Here is a 17,025-nt window from a genome sequence, read left to right on the forward strand (position 1 = left end):
CAACCGTGACCCAGTACATATAGCAACTTTCCTACACAACTGCACACTTATTCTCAACAAGGCCAGCAAGCAACTAGCTTGTAAAGGGCGTCACTCACTGATATCTCTCTTAAGATGCAACACAACCACAGAATGAGGTCCGAATACCTATGGCTGAAGAACTGAAGTCCGTGCATAAACTTCAATCAAATTTCATTCATTCCAATTGAACTTGTTACTCTAAAGGAAGGGAAATCTGATCTGTCCTGCACCCACTTCAACTTCTTTAGAAGACTTGAACAAGCATCCAGCACTGCTAGGCACAGGTGATTCTATGCTTGCTACCATAGCAGTAACCCTGGGTTCAGCTCCCATTTGATAAGCACGCTGACATGTACCACACTATATTCACCTGCTTGCAGATTAGCACGTGCATGAGACTGCTCGAGCTACATCTCATAAACCAGAAGAGTGACGCTTCACAAATGAATAGACTATGCAGTTCAACTTTTTTATTTTAATAAAATCAAGAATATGCACAGCACATGCAGTGCTAGCATCTAAACTAATACAATAAGCAATTCTAAACCTACAGTGACTTGAAATTCAAATTTTCACATTCAGCAAGTTTAAATCCATTCTTGCATATTGTTTTGAATCCTTGTAACTGAACTGAAAGTATTGCTGGCTGATAAAACTTGCTAAAATGCACAAGTCACTGATTACGCCAATACAACAAAGATAACCACATGTTTGAGGATTGCAATGTGCCAGACATTCACTGAAAAAAAAAAAAAACAAAAAAACACACAACTAAACAAAACTCACGCAACAAACATCTGAGAATCTGGACACTTCACATCAGTGTTTAGAAGTGTTTCATTAATATCTTAAGACAAGTGTATCAAAACCTTGGCATGTTTAATTTTAAGTTGCCAATTTTTGTTTACTATCAGAAAGTTATGGCTATACTGCCAATGCCGGGTCTGCTTAATTTGACTTAAGAGTTTAATATGACTTAAACATTAAAAGCTCACACTACCCCGAAATATATAATTTCACGCATACGGTGACATTCAACATTCAAGTGCCAGTGTTTTTGTACTGTCTTTTGGTCAAGTTTCTTTAAACTTTCAAAGAATCACTTTTAGGCTTACAAAAATAAATATTTGTCAAAAATGTTCAATAAATATTACACAAAACTAGCAGCAAAAAGTATCTAGAAATCTGTCGTGTGCAAATAGTTTTCTTCCCAGCTATCATTCCCATGGTCCCAAATAAGTTTTAGAATCTATTTCCTTCTCCTTAAACAAGCTGCGTTCAATCTCCAAGAGACAAAATAAGATTGGAAGTTAAAGACACGCACACAAGACATATATAAAATTCTCTGAATGTGCAATAAAAGAAGTATTTTGTAAAAAGTTATGGGCAAAATGTACAAGGGCCTAAACCTAGACTTGAAATAGCACCATAACAAATGACCTCAATACTGTCAAGTGCACCTACTTAATAAAAGTTTTTGAACAAGGCACAATACACTTGAAAAAATCTATTGCACTTTAGGAGATTTTTGCCTTTTTCCTACGCCACTGTAGATTAGAGTTGTTAACTGCTCTGGCCACAAAGTTAGCACAGAAATTCCAAGTGGCTTAGGCATTTTTCTGGTGGACAATACTTATCTTTGGCCAGATTTAGCATAAACAGACTATAAATACAATGGAAACCTATGCAACTAAAACTGACTAAAACTGCACTTCAATAGCAGAATTGAAACCTTGTGCAGTTTATGTACATTTCCAACCTCTGTGATCTCAGGTTTGTTTGTTACTCTTCTGGAGCCATTTTACAAAGTCTACAGTAAGCCAGTTTAACATCTCCACGCAGCTTGAACAGAGTAATGTGAATCTGCATTAAAATAAAGCCTGCTGCATAATTCTTCCTGTTCATACCCTCTTGACCAAAAAACATCAACACTAGCATGCGTTATTAGACCAAAAATTCAGTCAGGCCCTTAAGGAGGACCAATCACTGCCATGGTCAGCCATTCTACCATTTCAATTTCATATGGCAGGCATTTTTAAAAAGTCTAAATAGATGAATTCTCCTAAAAACTATTTCAAGTTATCAGACCTTTAAACGTTCCCTGTAATATTCTGCCCACGTTTGGCTAGCTCACATTGATGATCTGCCTAAATATTGAAAAAGGAATTGCTGTATTTACTTGCATTAACTTCAAAAACAGTGCTTTTAATGTATGCATGTATCCATACATCATCTCATCATGACTGGAATGGCTTATTAAAGGCTATCAGGTTCTAAGTACCTATCCAGGATAGAGTGAGCAAATCAGAACTTTAACTTAGTACAGTTTTGCCACATTAGAAACTAATTGCATTGATATGCTTCAAGATGTTTTTATTTTTCAAATCTGCAGATACCAAAAGCCCTAATGCAGGCTACCGCATAAGTTTTTCTTTGTAATATTATGGATGAATCAGTGATTCCTGTTTAAGTTGTATCACACCTGTGTGCCAAGGTTTGATTTTAGCCCAAGTTCAGTAATTTTTATTTTGTCTAAACAATTGATATCTTGAGCATTACTGAGCCAACAGGACATCAAAATAAAAGTTGTCTAAAGTTAAAGGCACAGTACATTAACAAACAAATGATCCTCAGTCACAAAATTATAAATGCAGTTTCTGGGTGGGGATGGGTGGGAGGGGAGTTAATCCTGACTACAGCAATAGAGTCTTCAAAACCACCTTCAAGATAGGGCTACTTGTTCCTTTGTTTCCATCTTGTGACCTTGAGCTCCCTTAAAAAAAATTTCAGTGGAGAATCACAGCTGGTAATGTACTGCGAGTTCTTGAAGCTACACAAGGTATAGTCTGGCTAAGTTACATGTGGTTTCCATATTAGCTTGTTTGGTAGGTTATCTGCTGCAAGCAGATTCAGTTGCCCCACCAGTCAACCCCCTGGGAGTTATAGTTTCCTCCATATCCATCGCTGTTGTAGAAGCCTCCATAACCACCACCTATGAAAGGCAAGAGAAAGTGATGCTTAATCAACCTGCTAAAGGTAACTTGCACCTTTACAACAGAAAACAGCCCAGGGCACAAACAAGACATCCACTATCTATTAAAGAAACCCACCCCAGAAGCTTTGCTACATGTAATCAAAACAGATTGCAAACAAACAGATACATATAACTTGTGTTAATACAGCCCCAATAGGATGATGAACTTCACATACAACATACCAGACGACCTCTAATATTTACTGCAATTACCTGCATAACTTCCAGAAGCACTACCATATCAACTATCCTAAAGCCTTGTTTTGTAGCTGCCAGTCACATCTGCCCTCTTTTTCTTACCTCCAAATCCTCTGCTGCCACTTCCTCCACTACGGCTGCTGGTTGATCGACTGCTGTTAAAGCTGCTGCTGCCAGCACCGCTGCTTGTTCGGTAGTCTCTGGCACCAAATCCTCCACTAAACCTACTGCTTAACAAAGGAATAAAAAATGCTTTTGTCAGTGATATTTAAGCACTGTAAGCTCAAGCACAAGATTTCTTCAACTCAGGTTATAGTTGTCCAACAATCAGTGCAAATGATGATTCCCATGTTCTTCTTAATGAGCACCCCAATGCTATCTAGAAAGGACATTCAATGTAGCAAAGGAAAATTTACTGTTCGTGTTCAACTTGTCATGTTACACTATGAATTACTTTATCGGGACCTACTCTGATTTAATTCAGTACAACCTCTGTTCCATAGGGTTTCTAAGTGATCGTTTCAGTGATTCATTCAAGCCCATTTTCTCTGTTGTAGAAAAGGACAACCAACTTCTAAGCATGATTCTGATGAAAAACTACTAAAATTCACAAGGTCTACTCACACTAACTAAATTGAAAGAAAATGTGATGGTTCCCTGTCCTTATTATTTTAAAGCCATTTGCTCCCATTTATAGGAGACGTTTCAGCTCCCTGTAGCAAAACTATTTCACAAGTGTTCTCACATCTGCACATTACTTTTTACTTTTTTTAATGTTAATAAACAAGCACTACCATCTCCCTAGCCTCTCAGCAGGTGCTCAAGCACAACTGCGGCTCATGCATTTAAGAACTTCTCTCAAGTATTTAAATGCTTCCAGTGAGTTGTAGAGCTATTTCTGCTAGCAGCTGTTAGCACTATCTAGCCACTAGCTTAGAAGAAAAAAGTTACAGTACATCGCAGGCATTGAGCTGTAACCTTTGGGTGAAGAGGACACCGGAGTGCATTGGCTTGTGTACTCCCCAAAAATTAACTGCTTTTAGATAGAACTGCCCTTCACAAGTCATTAAAATCCACCTTTAGTCAGAACCCTCAACATTACCTCTTAGATCGCCCACGGCTGCCACCTCCTTTGTGATGCTGTTCGTAAGCCATGTTTTCCAGCCAAGATGGAACTTCTTGCTTAGCCTCAACAAGAAGATCAAGTAAATCCTTGGTGATGTTTATATTTCTCTCATTGAAGAACGAGGTGGCAAGACCTGAGGTACATATTAGATTTTAGCCCCACATGAAGTAGATACACCACAGCACTTCATCCCATTCCATACTCCACTTGTGGCTGTGACAAACTCACCACATTCTCAAACTCAATAACAAAGAGTGTTAGAATTATCTGAACAGAAACTGTTCATTTTCCAGTCATTCACAAATCTCATATTTACTGACAGACACACACTGAAAACAGACATATTTTACCTATGGTATCAAATCTTCATTTAACAGTATAAAAAAAAAAAAAAAAAACACAAGAACAAGCTGGCTGAAAAGAACTGGTTTCTTTCTACATTGGCTAGACCTCAGTTAAAAATTACATATTGCTGAAGCACTGCATGATTTGACAGATAAAGTATCGTCAAAACACTATTTAATGCCACCTGACTTCACAAGCATTAGTTTTCAGTGGCACTTACTTTGTGTTTAACAGTAATGCAAGTGAAGAACACTAGAATTCTAAATATGCTGAGATCTCATGTAGTTATGTAAGCACAAGAAAGAGTACTGCAAGAAAACTGCTCAGAGACCATTCACCCCATCCTTCCTCAAGAAAGCATAATAGATGTGATCCCCTAGAAATAGTTTTACAGAGCAGGAAGTTAGAATAGGCTTCAGACAAGCTTTTCCTACAAGTGTAAGTACAATACATCTTCATATTCCCTTTTGTAGGAATTTTTGAAACTCAGTAGAAATCTGCAGGAGCAAGAATAAAACTCTCCAGATCCAAGCTAGAAACAGACTGCTAGTATATAGCTTAGGCTTCAGTTTCAGCTATTAAGTACTCTTTACTCATTCTTCCAGTTGTAAGTAACAGCAAAACACCTCCAGAATTCCAATAAAAAAAAAAAAAAAGCTGCACTCCATACTGCACAGTTTCCTAGCAATGCTGTCTGGGCACAGAAAGCACAAGGGCTCCTTTCAAGTTCTGCACAGCCCCAATTTGCTATTTATCCAATACCTCTACACCCAGAAAAATCAGGTACTACATGCCTATACATACCAAGGTTTCCTACACGGCCTGTACGACCAATACGGTGCACATATTCTTCAATGTCACTTGGCAAGTCGAAGTTTATGACGTGCTTTACATTTGATATATCCAGTCCTCTTGCTGCTACCTAATAAGAGTAAAAAAAAAAAAATTTCTGAGCTGAGGTCAATGAGATAATATGCCTATTAACTCAAACTCCAAAAACTGGACTTACGGCTGTGGCTACAAGAATTGGGCTCTTGCCCGAACGGAACTGATGGAGTGCTTCTTCTCGGTCTCTCTGAGAACGATCTCCATGTATACTTGTACAAGCATATCCTTCATGGTAGAGGAAGTCCTCAAGAGCATCTGCTCCCTTTTTAGTTTCCACAAACACCAGAGTCAAAGAATCCTTGCCTAAGAATAAACAAATCACAAGTTTAAAAGAGAAGAGCTGTACAGATGAATACGTCACAGTCTGGAAAAAGGCAGCTTTACTTCTCTGCTTCCAATTACTCTAAACTGCAGACCTGCTTTCTTATTTTGTACTACTGAGCTTTCATCAAAACATAAAACCACCATTCAGCCAATGCAAGACATTCACTGCCTGTTGAAGAAATACAAAGAGGTACTACTTTCCTCCATCTACCTACTCAATCCAAGTTCACATAATTTTGAGCTGTCAGATTTGCCTCATCTTAAATGGCATTATTCACTTATCTAAAACTGGTAATTTACCTGTGGCATTTAGCAGGTCGAGCAGAAATGATCGTTTGTCCAACTCTTCCACCCAGACCACTTTCTGTGTGATATTCTCAGATGTAGAACCTACTCTGCCAACAGCCAGGAAGATATATTCATCAAGGAAGTCACGAGCAAGCATCTAAAGAGGGAAAGGCAAAAGATCAGCATTTTCCCCCTTTCCAGAGATAGGATCAGACTAAGCGTTAAGGCATTTCAACTTCCATGAAGTACCTGGATTTCCTTGGGGAAAGTAGCACTGAACATCATGGTATGACGAACCCCCTTTGGCGGCATTGTATCTTGTTCAACAATTCGTCTAATCTGAGGTTCGAAACCCATGTCGAGCATTCTATCAGCTTCATCAAGCACTAGGTATCTGAAGTAATAAAAAGCCTTTTTTCAGATGATTTTAGAGATGATATACACATATACACTGTACACACTGGACTACATTTCTCAATCAGACATTTACAGTTTGAATGCCAGATCAAGAGTTATCATCTCTAGATTTCAAAAGGAATTCAGTTTCATGTCAGCAACTCATTAGTTTATGGACTGAATCACTTCACTTACTTGCAAAAATCCAGTCCAATCTTTCCCCTCTCCATCATATCAACCAGTCGACCTGGAGTTGCTACAAGCAAGTGACACCCACGTTCTAAGTCACGTATTTGTTGCCCAATGTCTGCACCGCCATACACAACACAGGGACGAACTCTGGAACGGTATGCAAACTACAAAACAAGCAAGTCAGTTTTAAGAAGAACTATACGTGAGCTATCCTATCCTAATGAACTCCTAGGCATACCTTCCTGGCCTCCTCATAGATCTGCACAGCCAGTTCTCTAGTTGGAGCCAAGACCAGTGAGATTGGATATTGCTTACGGCGTCCATACCTTCCGTTCTCCTAAAAGAGGAAGAAAAACCCCCAGATACAAGGCAAATTAAAACACTGCCTGTTGTCACTGAGCTTCTCTTAACAACAAAGCAAACAGCGGAGCATCAGCTTGTTTTACACACTGCATCTGACTGCCCTGCTGCAGCGCTTTAAGATTAAACTTTTGGTTAATATGTTAACAGCGTAACTGCAGCACAAGCTCGTCCTCTAAAACCTGTATCAACACCTACAACTAAGAGTAAGCCTGCCCATGGAAAACAAGGTATGTACTGCCTCATCTTAAAACCTACAATATAAACATGTCATGTCCAACTAAACAATTCTCTCAGTAGCAAGAAACTACTCATAAATGTCCTCCAAAAAAATCTCGTTTCTCCCCTTCGGTTGAGGAAAAAGTAACAAGCTGCTCCATGCCCAAGAAAAGGCTTCTGAAAGGTGAGAAACTCCCTTCATCCCTTCATGATGACACACACTTGAGCTCGACTACTGCAGTAGCAGACATCAGCATATGAAGCAAATGCATATATTGGACTCAGCTTCTTCAGGACTAGGTAATAAAATACTTGCCTTCATAGCTCTCAAGGCATCACCAGGTCCATCTGCATAGATCTGGCTCAATATTGGTAGAAGAAATGCAGCAGTTTTCCCAGACCCTAATAGATACAATTTAGTATTATTAGTTATTTTTAAAGCTATCATACTGTTATCTACTGGACATAATCCTGTACCATAAACACTCCTAGTATCATCTCTGCTAGGTATACAGATGCACAAGTCATTTGAGTGTATTTTTCAGCCAGTTGTCTGAAGAAAAAAAAAAAAAAAAACAAACTTTTCTGTTGTTCAGAAAAGTTGTCTACAGAAGACTATCAATCAATAAGCACTGCTGAAGTGATTTAGGGTATTAACAGCTCTCTAAGGATGCAGTAACACATGTGCCTAACAAGATACATGTAAAACAACTCTAAGACCACGCTTACAATTTCCAAGAAGTATTGCTATACATTCTAAATAATAAGTTTATTGCCTTAAGGAAACCTTGCCCGCAGCTTCAAGAATGCAAGAATCTCTTCTCGTTGACAGAGACTAATAAGCAATAGTTCCAAACTTACCTGTCTGAGCACAGGCCATCAAGTCTCTCTTCTCTTTAATAATAGGTATTGCATGTTTCTGGACTGGAGTAGGACGAGTGTAACGTGTGAGCTCAATGTTTCCCATAATAATTTCTCCCATATCAACATCACTGAACTGTAAAATATTGCAAAAGATTAAATCTGAGATCCCTACCATTCATTTCTCCCTGAACAAGCCACTCAGTCCAAGCAGTTTTTTATAAAATACCTTTGGTTTTATTTCTTCCTATGGAAGTTGCTTATAAGGTCAGATACTAAAGAATCAGTTAACTGGGAATATAGTACCAACTCAGTCCAGCCACATAAGTGATACTTGAAAAGCCAACTAAACCTCAAATGCAAACTACATTAGCCATACCATGCTTAACACCTCACTTAAAGGCAATGTTTAAACAGGTGCTGCAAAATAGCACCTCTGAGCACTTCCACTACTTACACGTTTATTAGTTAAAGAGACATCATATAGTTAAGTAAGCCACAGGCATTAACTTTATATAACCTCTCCTATGTCTTAGTTCATTATATACAGCTCCTCTACTAAGAAAAAAAAATCTCTGCCATAGGAAAGACAATGTTACATTTAGGGAGCAAAGGAAACACAGCAAAACATCAAGTTTCACATGCAAAACTGTAAAGATTAGACAAATCTCAATTTGGCAAAAATAACTTACACTTTCAATATGTGGAGGACAATTGCTGCCTGTTGCTTCAACAGGAATATCATCGTATTTCTCAAAGTTAATGCCAGTATTGCTTCCTGAAAAGAGCTCTCTGAAAGTAGGGGAAAAAAAAGTGTTTTATTTATTAGGTGAATCAATTAGCACTATCACTTGTGCTGTGCAGATCCACTACTTACTGTTCCAGGCGTTCACTTGGGGGAAGAGGCTTTGACCAGTCATCTTCATCAGATTTGTCACACCAACGGCTATTTCCACCACGGTCAAATCTACCGAAGCCGCTCCTATCATAGTCGCTACCTCTTCCACGCTCTTCATACCTGAATACAGCACCACTGTTAGGCCACCATCACAGGAACAAAACACCAAAGCAGTTATAATCTAGCTGAATATGGTCTGCATGTTACATACATGACCATACCACAATAATCAGATATTCAAACTGACCTACGAAGTAAAATTATTTTAGCACTACTTATAAGACTAGGTCACATTATTCTGCATTACAGACAGGAAAAATTTGTTCCTATTAGCTTAGTTTTAGCTTAATACATTGAAACTTAAACCAGCACTCAGTATTTTAAGCGCAACTTGAATTGCAGCTGCCTTTTTTCCATTTAAGTTTCTCACTCCTGTTTTTCTATTTTGCTTTCATAGGAAGTTTCATATGAATCTCCTGTGAGATGCTACTTGGTACTCCCCCCTTTCACAGTGCCTCATGTTTGTTATATTCATCTTCCAAGCCCAAACAGCTCCCCCAAAGAACTTGAATTTGCTCCCCTACTCCTTCCCACCACATTAGAAAACTAAATCTCTTAATGAACATGTCACATTCCCAACTTTACCAAGCATGAGCTCACCTGTGTTACTGACTTAGAAAGAAGGTGGAAAAAGTCCTTACCTCAACTGTTTAGATTTTGGCCTGGTAAATCATGTTTGAGAAAAGTCTGGATGCAGGACTACCACCGTCAGCCTTACTAGTTGACAAAGGTCACTCACCACACTTGTGCATACAACGCATGATGTGTGTAAGACTGATCAAGTAAGGTAGAGAACCTGCAAGAGTCTCACCCAGGTTTATTAACTACACTTTTTCAACAAAAAAAAAAAAATGGAAAAAAAAAGTCAGTTCTGATGTATTTTATGTGCTCCTAACAGCTCTTAATGAATTTCTGGTAGTAGCAGCCACCCATCTAAAACTTCATTGATGACATGGAAAGTCAGGAAGTCATGAGAATTGCAGTAGTGACTGGTGATTGGCTATAAGGCACATCTTCTACAACATGCAAGATTCCCATCATTTAATTCCTACAGCTATGATGTAGAAAGATGGGAGGGGGATCCACACCTAGAACTCCATTTTAAGCAGCAACATTACATATGTACCACTGGAACTGCAACAGAAATTCAGCACCTATAGAAATAAGCACTTGCCTTCCTCCTCTTGATCCATTTCCACGGTCAAAGAAGCTTGATTTTGCTCCACGGTCGGACCGTGCACCAAAGCTGCTGTATGCATCCTTGTCTCTGCTAGAACTCCAGCCACCGCTATCAAAACCTAGTAGAGAGACAGTATTTTAAGCCATATATTACACAGCCCAAGCTTCTGTAAGAAAGATGTCTGTCCAGTAAACCTTCATTGGAAGATCTACATCATTTCAGTACTGTCAGTCTTTAAAGAAAAAGACAGACAAGACTTGCTCAAATAGGCCCCACATATTTCTCACTGCCAAGCAAACTTGCTGAAGCACCTTCATGAATGCAGAAATGGTACTTTTAAAACAATGCACATACATCACTGCTAGTATTTGTCTTCCTCTGGAAAGAGGGTCATAAAGGCAACAGAGGTCATGATGCATTTGAATAACTTCAAACTGAGGAATCCAATATGACTGGAGGATTCTGAATTGCCTGAGGTTATACAAAGTTGGATGCCTTATTTATACTAAATAGGTACAAACTGAACCCATTAATGAGTGCTTTTGGGATGACAATAGTTTAAGTAACAGAAAGCAGGGAGCTCAACTATAACAGAACAAAAAGCTCAGGAACAACCAAGTGTTTACAACCCTAGTTTTCCCCACAGCTTCAACGCATGCTCTTCACAGCACATTTCATTTTTGTGAATGTACCAGGCCCCTGGTGGTGTTTACTCAGGGGACAGAAAATGAACAGAAGCACTGGTACTAAAGCAAAAAGTTTATGTCAAGAATATTGATCTAGAAGCTTAACCTTCAAGTTTGAAAATAAGATCCAACCAGAGACTGGACTTAGAAAGAATAAGTAAACCTACCAGTAAAAAAAATCTTTCGCAAATTCTGCAGCAGAAAAACAATGAAGACATGTATGTCACACACAACAGAAGCAACTGGGACAGCAAAATTACTACAGAAAATTCTATGCAGATTCCAAACAACCTGTCTTTCTCCCAAGGAGATAATAACATCTAATGAAATTCTGCAGCTTGTGCACCTATATAGCAACTACTGCTTTTCATTCTTCCATCAGCATTTTAGGTCACACTTTCACGGTTACACCACTTGAAAAGCTGTCATGCAAAGCAGCAATCAGTTTTACGAAAGGAACGAAGTTTAACATTTTTTTTTCATTTGATCTACTATAGATCAACTCAGATTTCAAATACCCAAGTGTAGCTTTAAGAATGTTCAACAAGAACACCATACAACAGAACATCAGTATTACCAAGCAAAATTGAAAGCCAAATGTGTCAGTATTCAAAGCTATTGATTTTGAGCTCTATGTACAATAGCTTGAACTGCTGAAAAGCAGAATTGCCACTAAGTGGCCTAAATTTTGAACACATTATCTCCTGCAGTTCTGTGCTGTCCTGCTCTCAGATACAAAGCTGGCATTATCAGTGTCACAACCTCACAGGGACACATCCTCAGGTTTACGGAATAATTATGCTAAAACTTACCTAACAGACAAGGAACAGACCAGTTTTAGAACAGAAATACTCTAAATCTTTTAGCCTTCTTCCCCTGCCAATACCTCTTTAAATCCAGAGGACACTCAGCTCTTCACATGCAAGAAAAAAACTGTTATGTTTAAATCACTGAGTCCACTGCCTTAAGCAACTTCTTACTTAGCCACAAGTATATTGTGCAACATTAATAGCCTCTCTGTATTACCGCACCATAATCAGCTACAGAGGAAACTGAGAACCCCACGCCAGAAACTACAGACCAGTTGTTCCAAAAACACATCTTAAGGGAACAGCACACAGGATAAACTAACAATTCCTCTGAATGCAGCATTACTTTAAAGCTTTCGTGAAAGTTAAGGAGGGCACAGCTTGTGTGAATTCTCCCGGGACATCGAAATATGGCTGAACACTTCTAAGGCTGCATACAAGACTTTCCTTATATGGTCAAATACTACTGCTATCCAAAGAATGCTCTTCCTGCTGCTTGCTAACATGTACAAACACCTTTCAGAAGCTGCAAAGGACTTTTAATCAACAGCCATTATACAGAAAAAGTTTGGGTTTTTTTTTTTTCCCCAAAGTAGTTAACTTGCATTAGTTGCATACAACTGAATACTGCGTTACAGACCTGAAGCCATGCAACAGCTCTACTGCCAACCCCTTGGTGTGGATGACACACTTTGCTACAACGCACGAGCCCTAAACTGGTTTTCTCCACTTCACTATTACGAACTTCCCATCACGAGGAGTCAGCAGGAATCCAGTGATAAAGAGCTCTGAACAGTTTCAAGGAAGTTTCTAAGCAACACGGTACCAATGGAAGTTGATATCCTGTAATAACTAAGTTTACCACACTGCTTGTTCAAGCTGAGTTTCACGACTTCTTTACCTTTCTGCAAGGTGACATTTCAGTGCCTATTCTATCAAATGAATGGAATGAATGAGAAAATCCAGTTACACCATGAATACATCCTATGATCTTGTAGTTACTCAGATACAAAGGGCAACATTCACACTTCTCTTACTTCAAAGGAGAACACAGTAGAGTTCAAATATCTAGTGAAACAAGAAAGCCTCTGTTTCAAAGTTTTTGTTTTGAGAGCAGCTCTTAATAGGGACGCCTTTACATATCACGTTGCTCAAGGCAAAATGAAAATACCTCCGTATCCAGTGTTCCCCGGAATTTTTATTTCTCCTTTCTTGCAACCAAAGTTGCTCCTGGGTTGATCTATGAGATTTCCTCCAATGCTGCTCACATTTGAGACCTAGGTTACTGAGAATTTCAAGAGAACCAAGCTGCCAAAGCATCCCTGTACTCTTCTCCACTTAAGTCAGCCCCATCACAGCCTGCTCGCATCAGTGAGTGCCTGAAGCCAATTTAATGCCTGTTCAATATTCTAAGTTCCTTTTTCCATCTTCACATTTCTAATCTGTTGCTTCAAGTGGCAAAATATTTGTTTTAGTCATTAAGCATCTCCAGAGGAACTTCAGACAGTATCACCATATATTTCAATACTCTCTTACCCACTCCTTCAAGGAAGAGACCTCCTGCACCATAAAGAAAACCTTTCCAAGTCCGTTGTTTTAAAAGTACAAGGTTTAAAATTCAAGCTATGTGGAATTTCTACAACTTTTTCAGTTCATGGCATAGTCCAACACTTCAGTTTATCTAAAGTCTATTTAAAAGAACATTTCCTCTAGCAACTGTTATCTACACGATACATTATCATTCTATCTAATGACCACTAGAAAAATCTGAAATCTTTCTCCAAAATAGGTCATTATTTATTTCACTGAAGTACTCCATGAAACACTTTATCCTCTTTTATCCTAAAAGTAAAGAGTTTGACTTTTTCACTGCAGTCCTTCTGTACAAGAACACTGTTCGAGCATTTCATGTTTCATACTCCAGCATTCCATCCTGCTTTTTGCAACCACTTTTGTAGATTTCCATTATAAGGCAACACCTGTAATTGTTTCTCAGAATCCCCACTCTAACGTGTGTGTGTGTGCGCGCGTAGAGCATCCATTTATGACGCAAAATTGTGCTATTTGCTCACAGTAACTAGTTACTCAAGTTTCACATTACAGTCAATAGAATAAGAACTGGTACTTCCAAAGAAATTTAGTATTTTATACCCATGGTTACACTGGTAGACAAATAGTCTTCAACTTGCTTCTGTCACTTTCATGCTTGATAAAATAACAAAGACATTTTGCCTATCAAACACCAAACTCAAGCTAAGAACATCACCTGGAGATGGAACCAATAGCAGCACACTGAAAATAGGAAGTGAAATTGCAGTGTTTTGTGCAGAACAGTCGAGCAGCCTGCAGAGTCACTTTGACAATAGTGCCAAAAACCTTTAACGCCTCAAACAATCAGTTACAAGAGTTGCCGCTATTTCTCATACATACCCTGTTTGGAAGCTTCCCTGTTCCTTAAGTGAGGAGGAATGTATCTGCCTTCTGGAGGACAAAAGATAGACAATGTTAAAGATAATGCTATATACTAGCAGCAGCTATATTGCTATATAATGCTATGTATTAGTAGCTTTATGGATAACAGCCTTTTCAACAAACTCCCTTTGCAAAGGAAGAAACATAGTTTGCCTCATAAGCTTTCAGGCCTTTAAAGGCATTTTTAAACTACAGTTTTTGAATACATTTCTCACAGAGGACCCAAAGCAGAAAACGTAAAATTCTCACATTTAATTAGCTTCATTTTGTAAAAATAATACAGACATGCCTTTTCCAAACATACAGTACCCCTTAGTTTGTTTTCCTAGAACTAAGGCTTCACACAGTTCCAGGCTACTTGAGCAGCTTATGATGTTCACTACACCACTTCAACACTGGTACTCACAGTATTACTGCCAGTATTTTTCGTTCCCTTAGAATCTAACCATCCCATTCAGTTCAGCTTAGATCTAACCAGAAGCCACGTGCAATTGCCTCTGATTAGTGTTCTTCAGTTACAATCCAGAAGCATCTGGACTGTTAAGCAGCATAAAACAGAATGTAGCAAGCACGTGCTTAGTGGGAGTTCCCTGAAGATTCTCTCTCCTCTTAACACACTGCAGTCTGTTTGGCACGCCAGATAGCATTGTTTCTACCTAACAAATCTCAACTAGAGCAGGTAACCACTAAAAATTTTTACCTCTGCAGCAACACTAGCTAAATGTTTTGCTAAGCCAGGTCACCAAATTATTACTACAGTTACTGGCCTCAGCTGTCTGACCAGAGGCCACAGAAAATATGGGAATCTGGATTCTCACAAGTTGGTTCAGTACTTACAAGCACTATCAAAACACTCAACTTACACAATCACTGCAATTAAGTGTTCCTGTTTGAAGTGTGTAATTTTAAAGCAGGGAAGTAACTAGTAGCCACCTTGCATTTCCCCAAAGTCTGTAGCTCTTGATGAAAAGACTACTTTTGCAGGTACAAAAGCCAGCCCTGTTTTTAAAAATCCCTGCACACTAGAAAGCTTTAACAACTTGCATGTACTTACTGCTTGTAGCGGTTCCTTCACTCTGGGAGTCTGAGGAATTCAAGTCTAGACCAGAAAACTGGAAAGAACAAAAAAGCTGAGTAAATATCAACATGTTACATCATGAATTTATGCTAAGATGCAAAAAGCTTATTTACAGATCAAGAGCAAATTTCTGAGAAGTGAATGCTGCAAAGGAATTTATTTTTGTTACATCTCCTGTAATGGAGAACCACCAATACTGTAACATTCAATACCACAGTAACAGTAGAACTGAGTATTATCCTCGGTTGTCCTCAAAGTCACCAATAAACACCCACCAAAAAGCCAGCAAGGCCAGAAAACTACACCTACCAAATCAAGTACTGCTGACTTGCTTAATGCACTAAATGAGGGCTGAGAAGGACCTAAAACGGTCTCGCATTCCATTGAAATGCATTCTGACTGAGGTCAGGTTTTTTGGGGTTCCTTCTGAAACACGAATACAATCGTTCAAGTGCCCAACTGGTACTTCTTCATTTGTAGAATTCATTTTTTGATTGCATAAACATCACTAAGACACTAGCATCTTCATGTAAGAAGCAGTTTCTGCTCCCAGGACAATAGGCCATTTCCTCCTACCCTCACTCTTGGCAAATACAACTTTTCATTTGCTTTCTGCAAGCTTTGTTTGCAGCCTTCAGCCTACCAAAACGTGTTTAAGTGCATTCAGAACAGCAGAAGGCAATCCACAGACATAACAAAGTGGCAGCTTGCTGCAGTTGTTTACATACACGGCACAACACAGAACTTATTAGCAGTGCTGAAATAAGTTTGAAAAAAGCTAAATTTTATGCGAGGCCAACTGCACTGCACATCTTCCAATGCAATCGGAGTTAATCCAAATCATCATCCTTCAAGATGTCCAGCACAGCAGTGACGGGCTGATGGTTGGACTAGGTAATCTTAAGAGGATTTTTCCCACCTCAATGATTGTATGATTCTATTATGCGTGCTGTCATTCGGATTCTTGAAATAAATCCTCCGATGGGGAGAGCCTAGGATTGCTCTCTCTAAAAGCTACTTCTGCTCTTTAGCCGATCCCAGCATTAAAACGAGATAAAAATATTACTGGGGTATTCAACTAACAATCAAACGCTGGGTATACGGAGGAAGAAGCGGGCAGATGAGAGGATGGCCGGCGCGCACCCCTCACAGTGCGGTGGCTCTGGGATATGGCGCAGGGCCGGGGCCGCCATCTCAGTGCGGCGGTGCAGCCGGCACTGCGGGCTGGGATTTTCGGCGCAGCAGGGAGCAGCCGCAGCCCGCCCAACTAATCCGGCTGCCGGCACCCGTCACGTGCTGTATCCCCGAAGGGTGGGGGGGGGGGGGGGGGGGAAGGGGGGGAGTGAAAAAAGGGGGGGAGGAGAGGACCGGCTCCCTGACCTACTTCGCCCCAGAGCCGTGGCTGCCCGAAACCTTCAGGCTCCGAGGGCTATTTCTGCCGTTCCGTGCAGGCTCGGGGCCCCGCTACAGAGCCGCGGTCTCCTCTCCCCCTCCCTCCCCCCCATTCCCTGAGAGTTAGGTAACCATCCGTCCCCCGGCTCCAGGCAGTGGCCTGACTCCGCCCCGCAGGTGCGGGGGGGCGGAAAGGAA

General features: G+C 39.8%; 1 protein-coding gene across 2 annotated transcripts in view; it reads right to left on the minus strand.

The window, feature by feature from the left end:
• Positions 1-476: 476 nt before the first annotated feature.
• DDX3X (DEAD-box helicase 3 X-linked) overlaps positions 477-17,025 on the minus strand; it is a 17,310-nt gene continuing 761 nt past the window's right edge. The window contains exons 2-17 of one of the 2 annotated variants that reach the window (XM_042810076.1): positions 15,412-15,469; positions 14,316-14,366; positions 10,385-10,508; positions 9,130-9,270; positions 8,945-9,044; positions 8,253-8,388; positions 7,708-7,793; positions 7,051-7,149; positions 6,816-6,976; positions 6,474-6,618; positions 6,237-6,381; positions 5,734-5,915; positions 5,529-5,646; positions 4,356-4,512; positions 3,356-3,480; positions 477-3,013 (exon numbers count right to left, since the gene is read on the minus strand). In XM_042810076.1, the coding sequence (XP_042666010.1) occupies positions 2,931-3,013; positions 3,356-3,480; positions 4,356-4,512; positions 5,529-5,646; positions 5,734-5,915; positions 6,237-6,381; positions 6,474-6,618; positions 6,816-6,976; positions 7,051-7,149; positions 7,708-7,793; positions 8,253-8,388; positions 8,945-9,044; positions 9,130-9,270; positions 10,385-10,508; positions 14,316-14,366; positions 15,412-15,469 (1,911 nt within the window). In that variant the 3' untranslated portion in view covers positions 477-2,930. Of the gene's footprint in view, positions 3,014-3,355; positions 3,484-4,355; positions 4,513-5,528; positions 5,647-5,733; positions 5,916-6,236; positions 6,382-6,473; positions 6,619-6,815; positions 6,977-7,050; positions 7,150-7,707; positions 7,794-8,252; positions 8,389-8,944; positions 9,045-9,129; positions 9,271-10,384; positions 10,509-14,315; positions 14,367-15,411; positions 15,470-17,025 lie in introns of both variants that reach the window. The other variant, XM_042810075.1, reaches the window with a different exon arrangement.

The sequence above is a fragment of the Centrocercus urophasianus genome, unplaced genomic scaffold, assembly GCF_019232065.1.
Source record: "Centrocercus urophasianus isolate 14NV4802_14NV808 unplaced genomic scaffold, USGS_Curo_1.0 seq_12, whole genome shotgun sequence".
Lineage (NCBI taxonomy): Eukaryota > Metazoa > Chordata > Aves > Galliformes > Phasianidae > Centrocercus > Centrocercus urophasianus.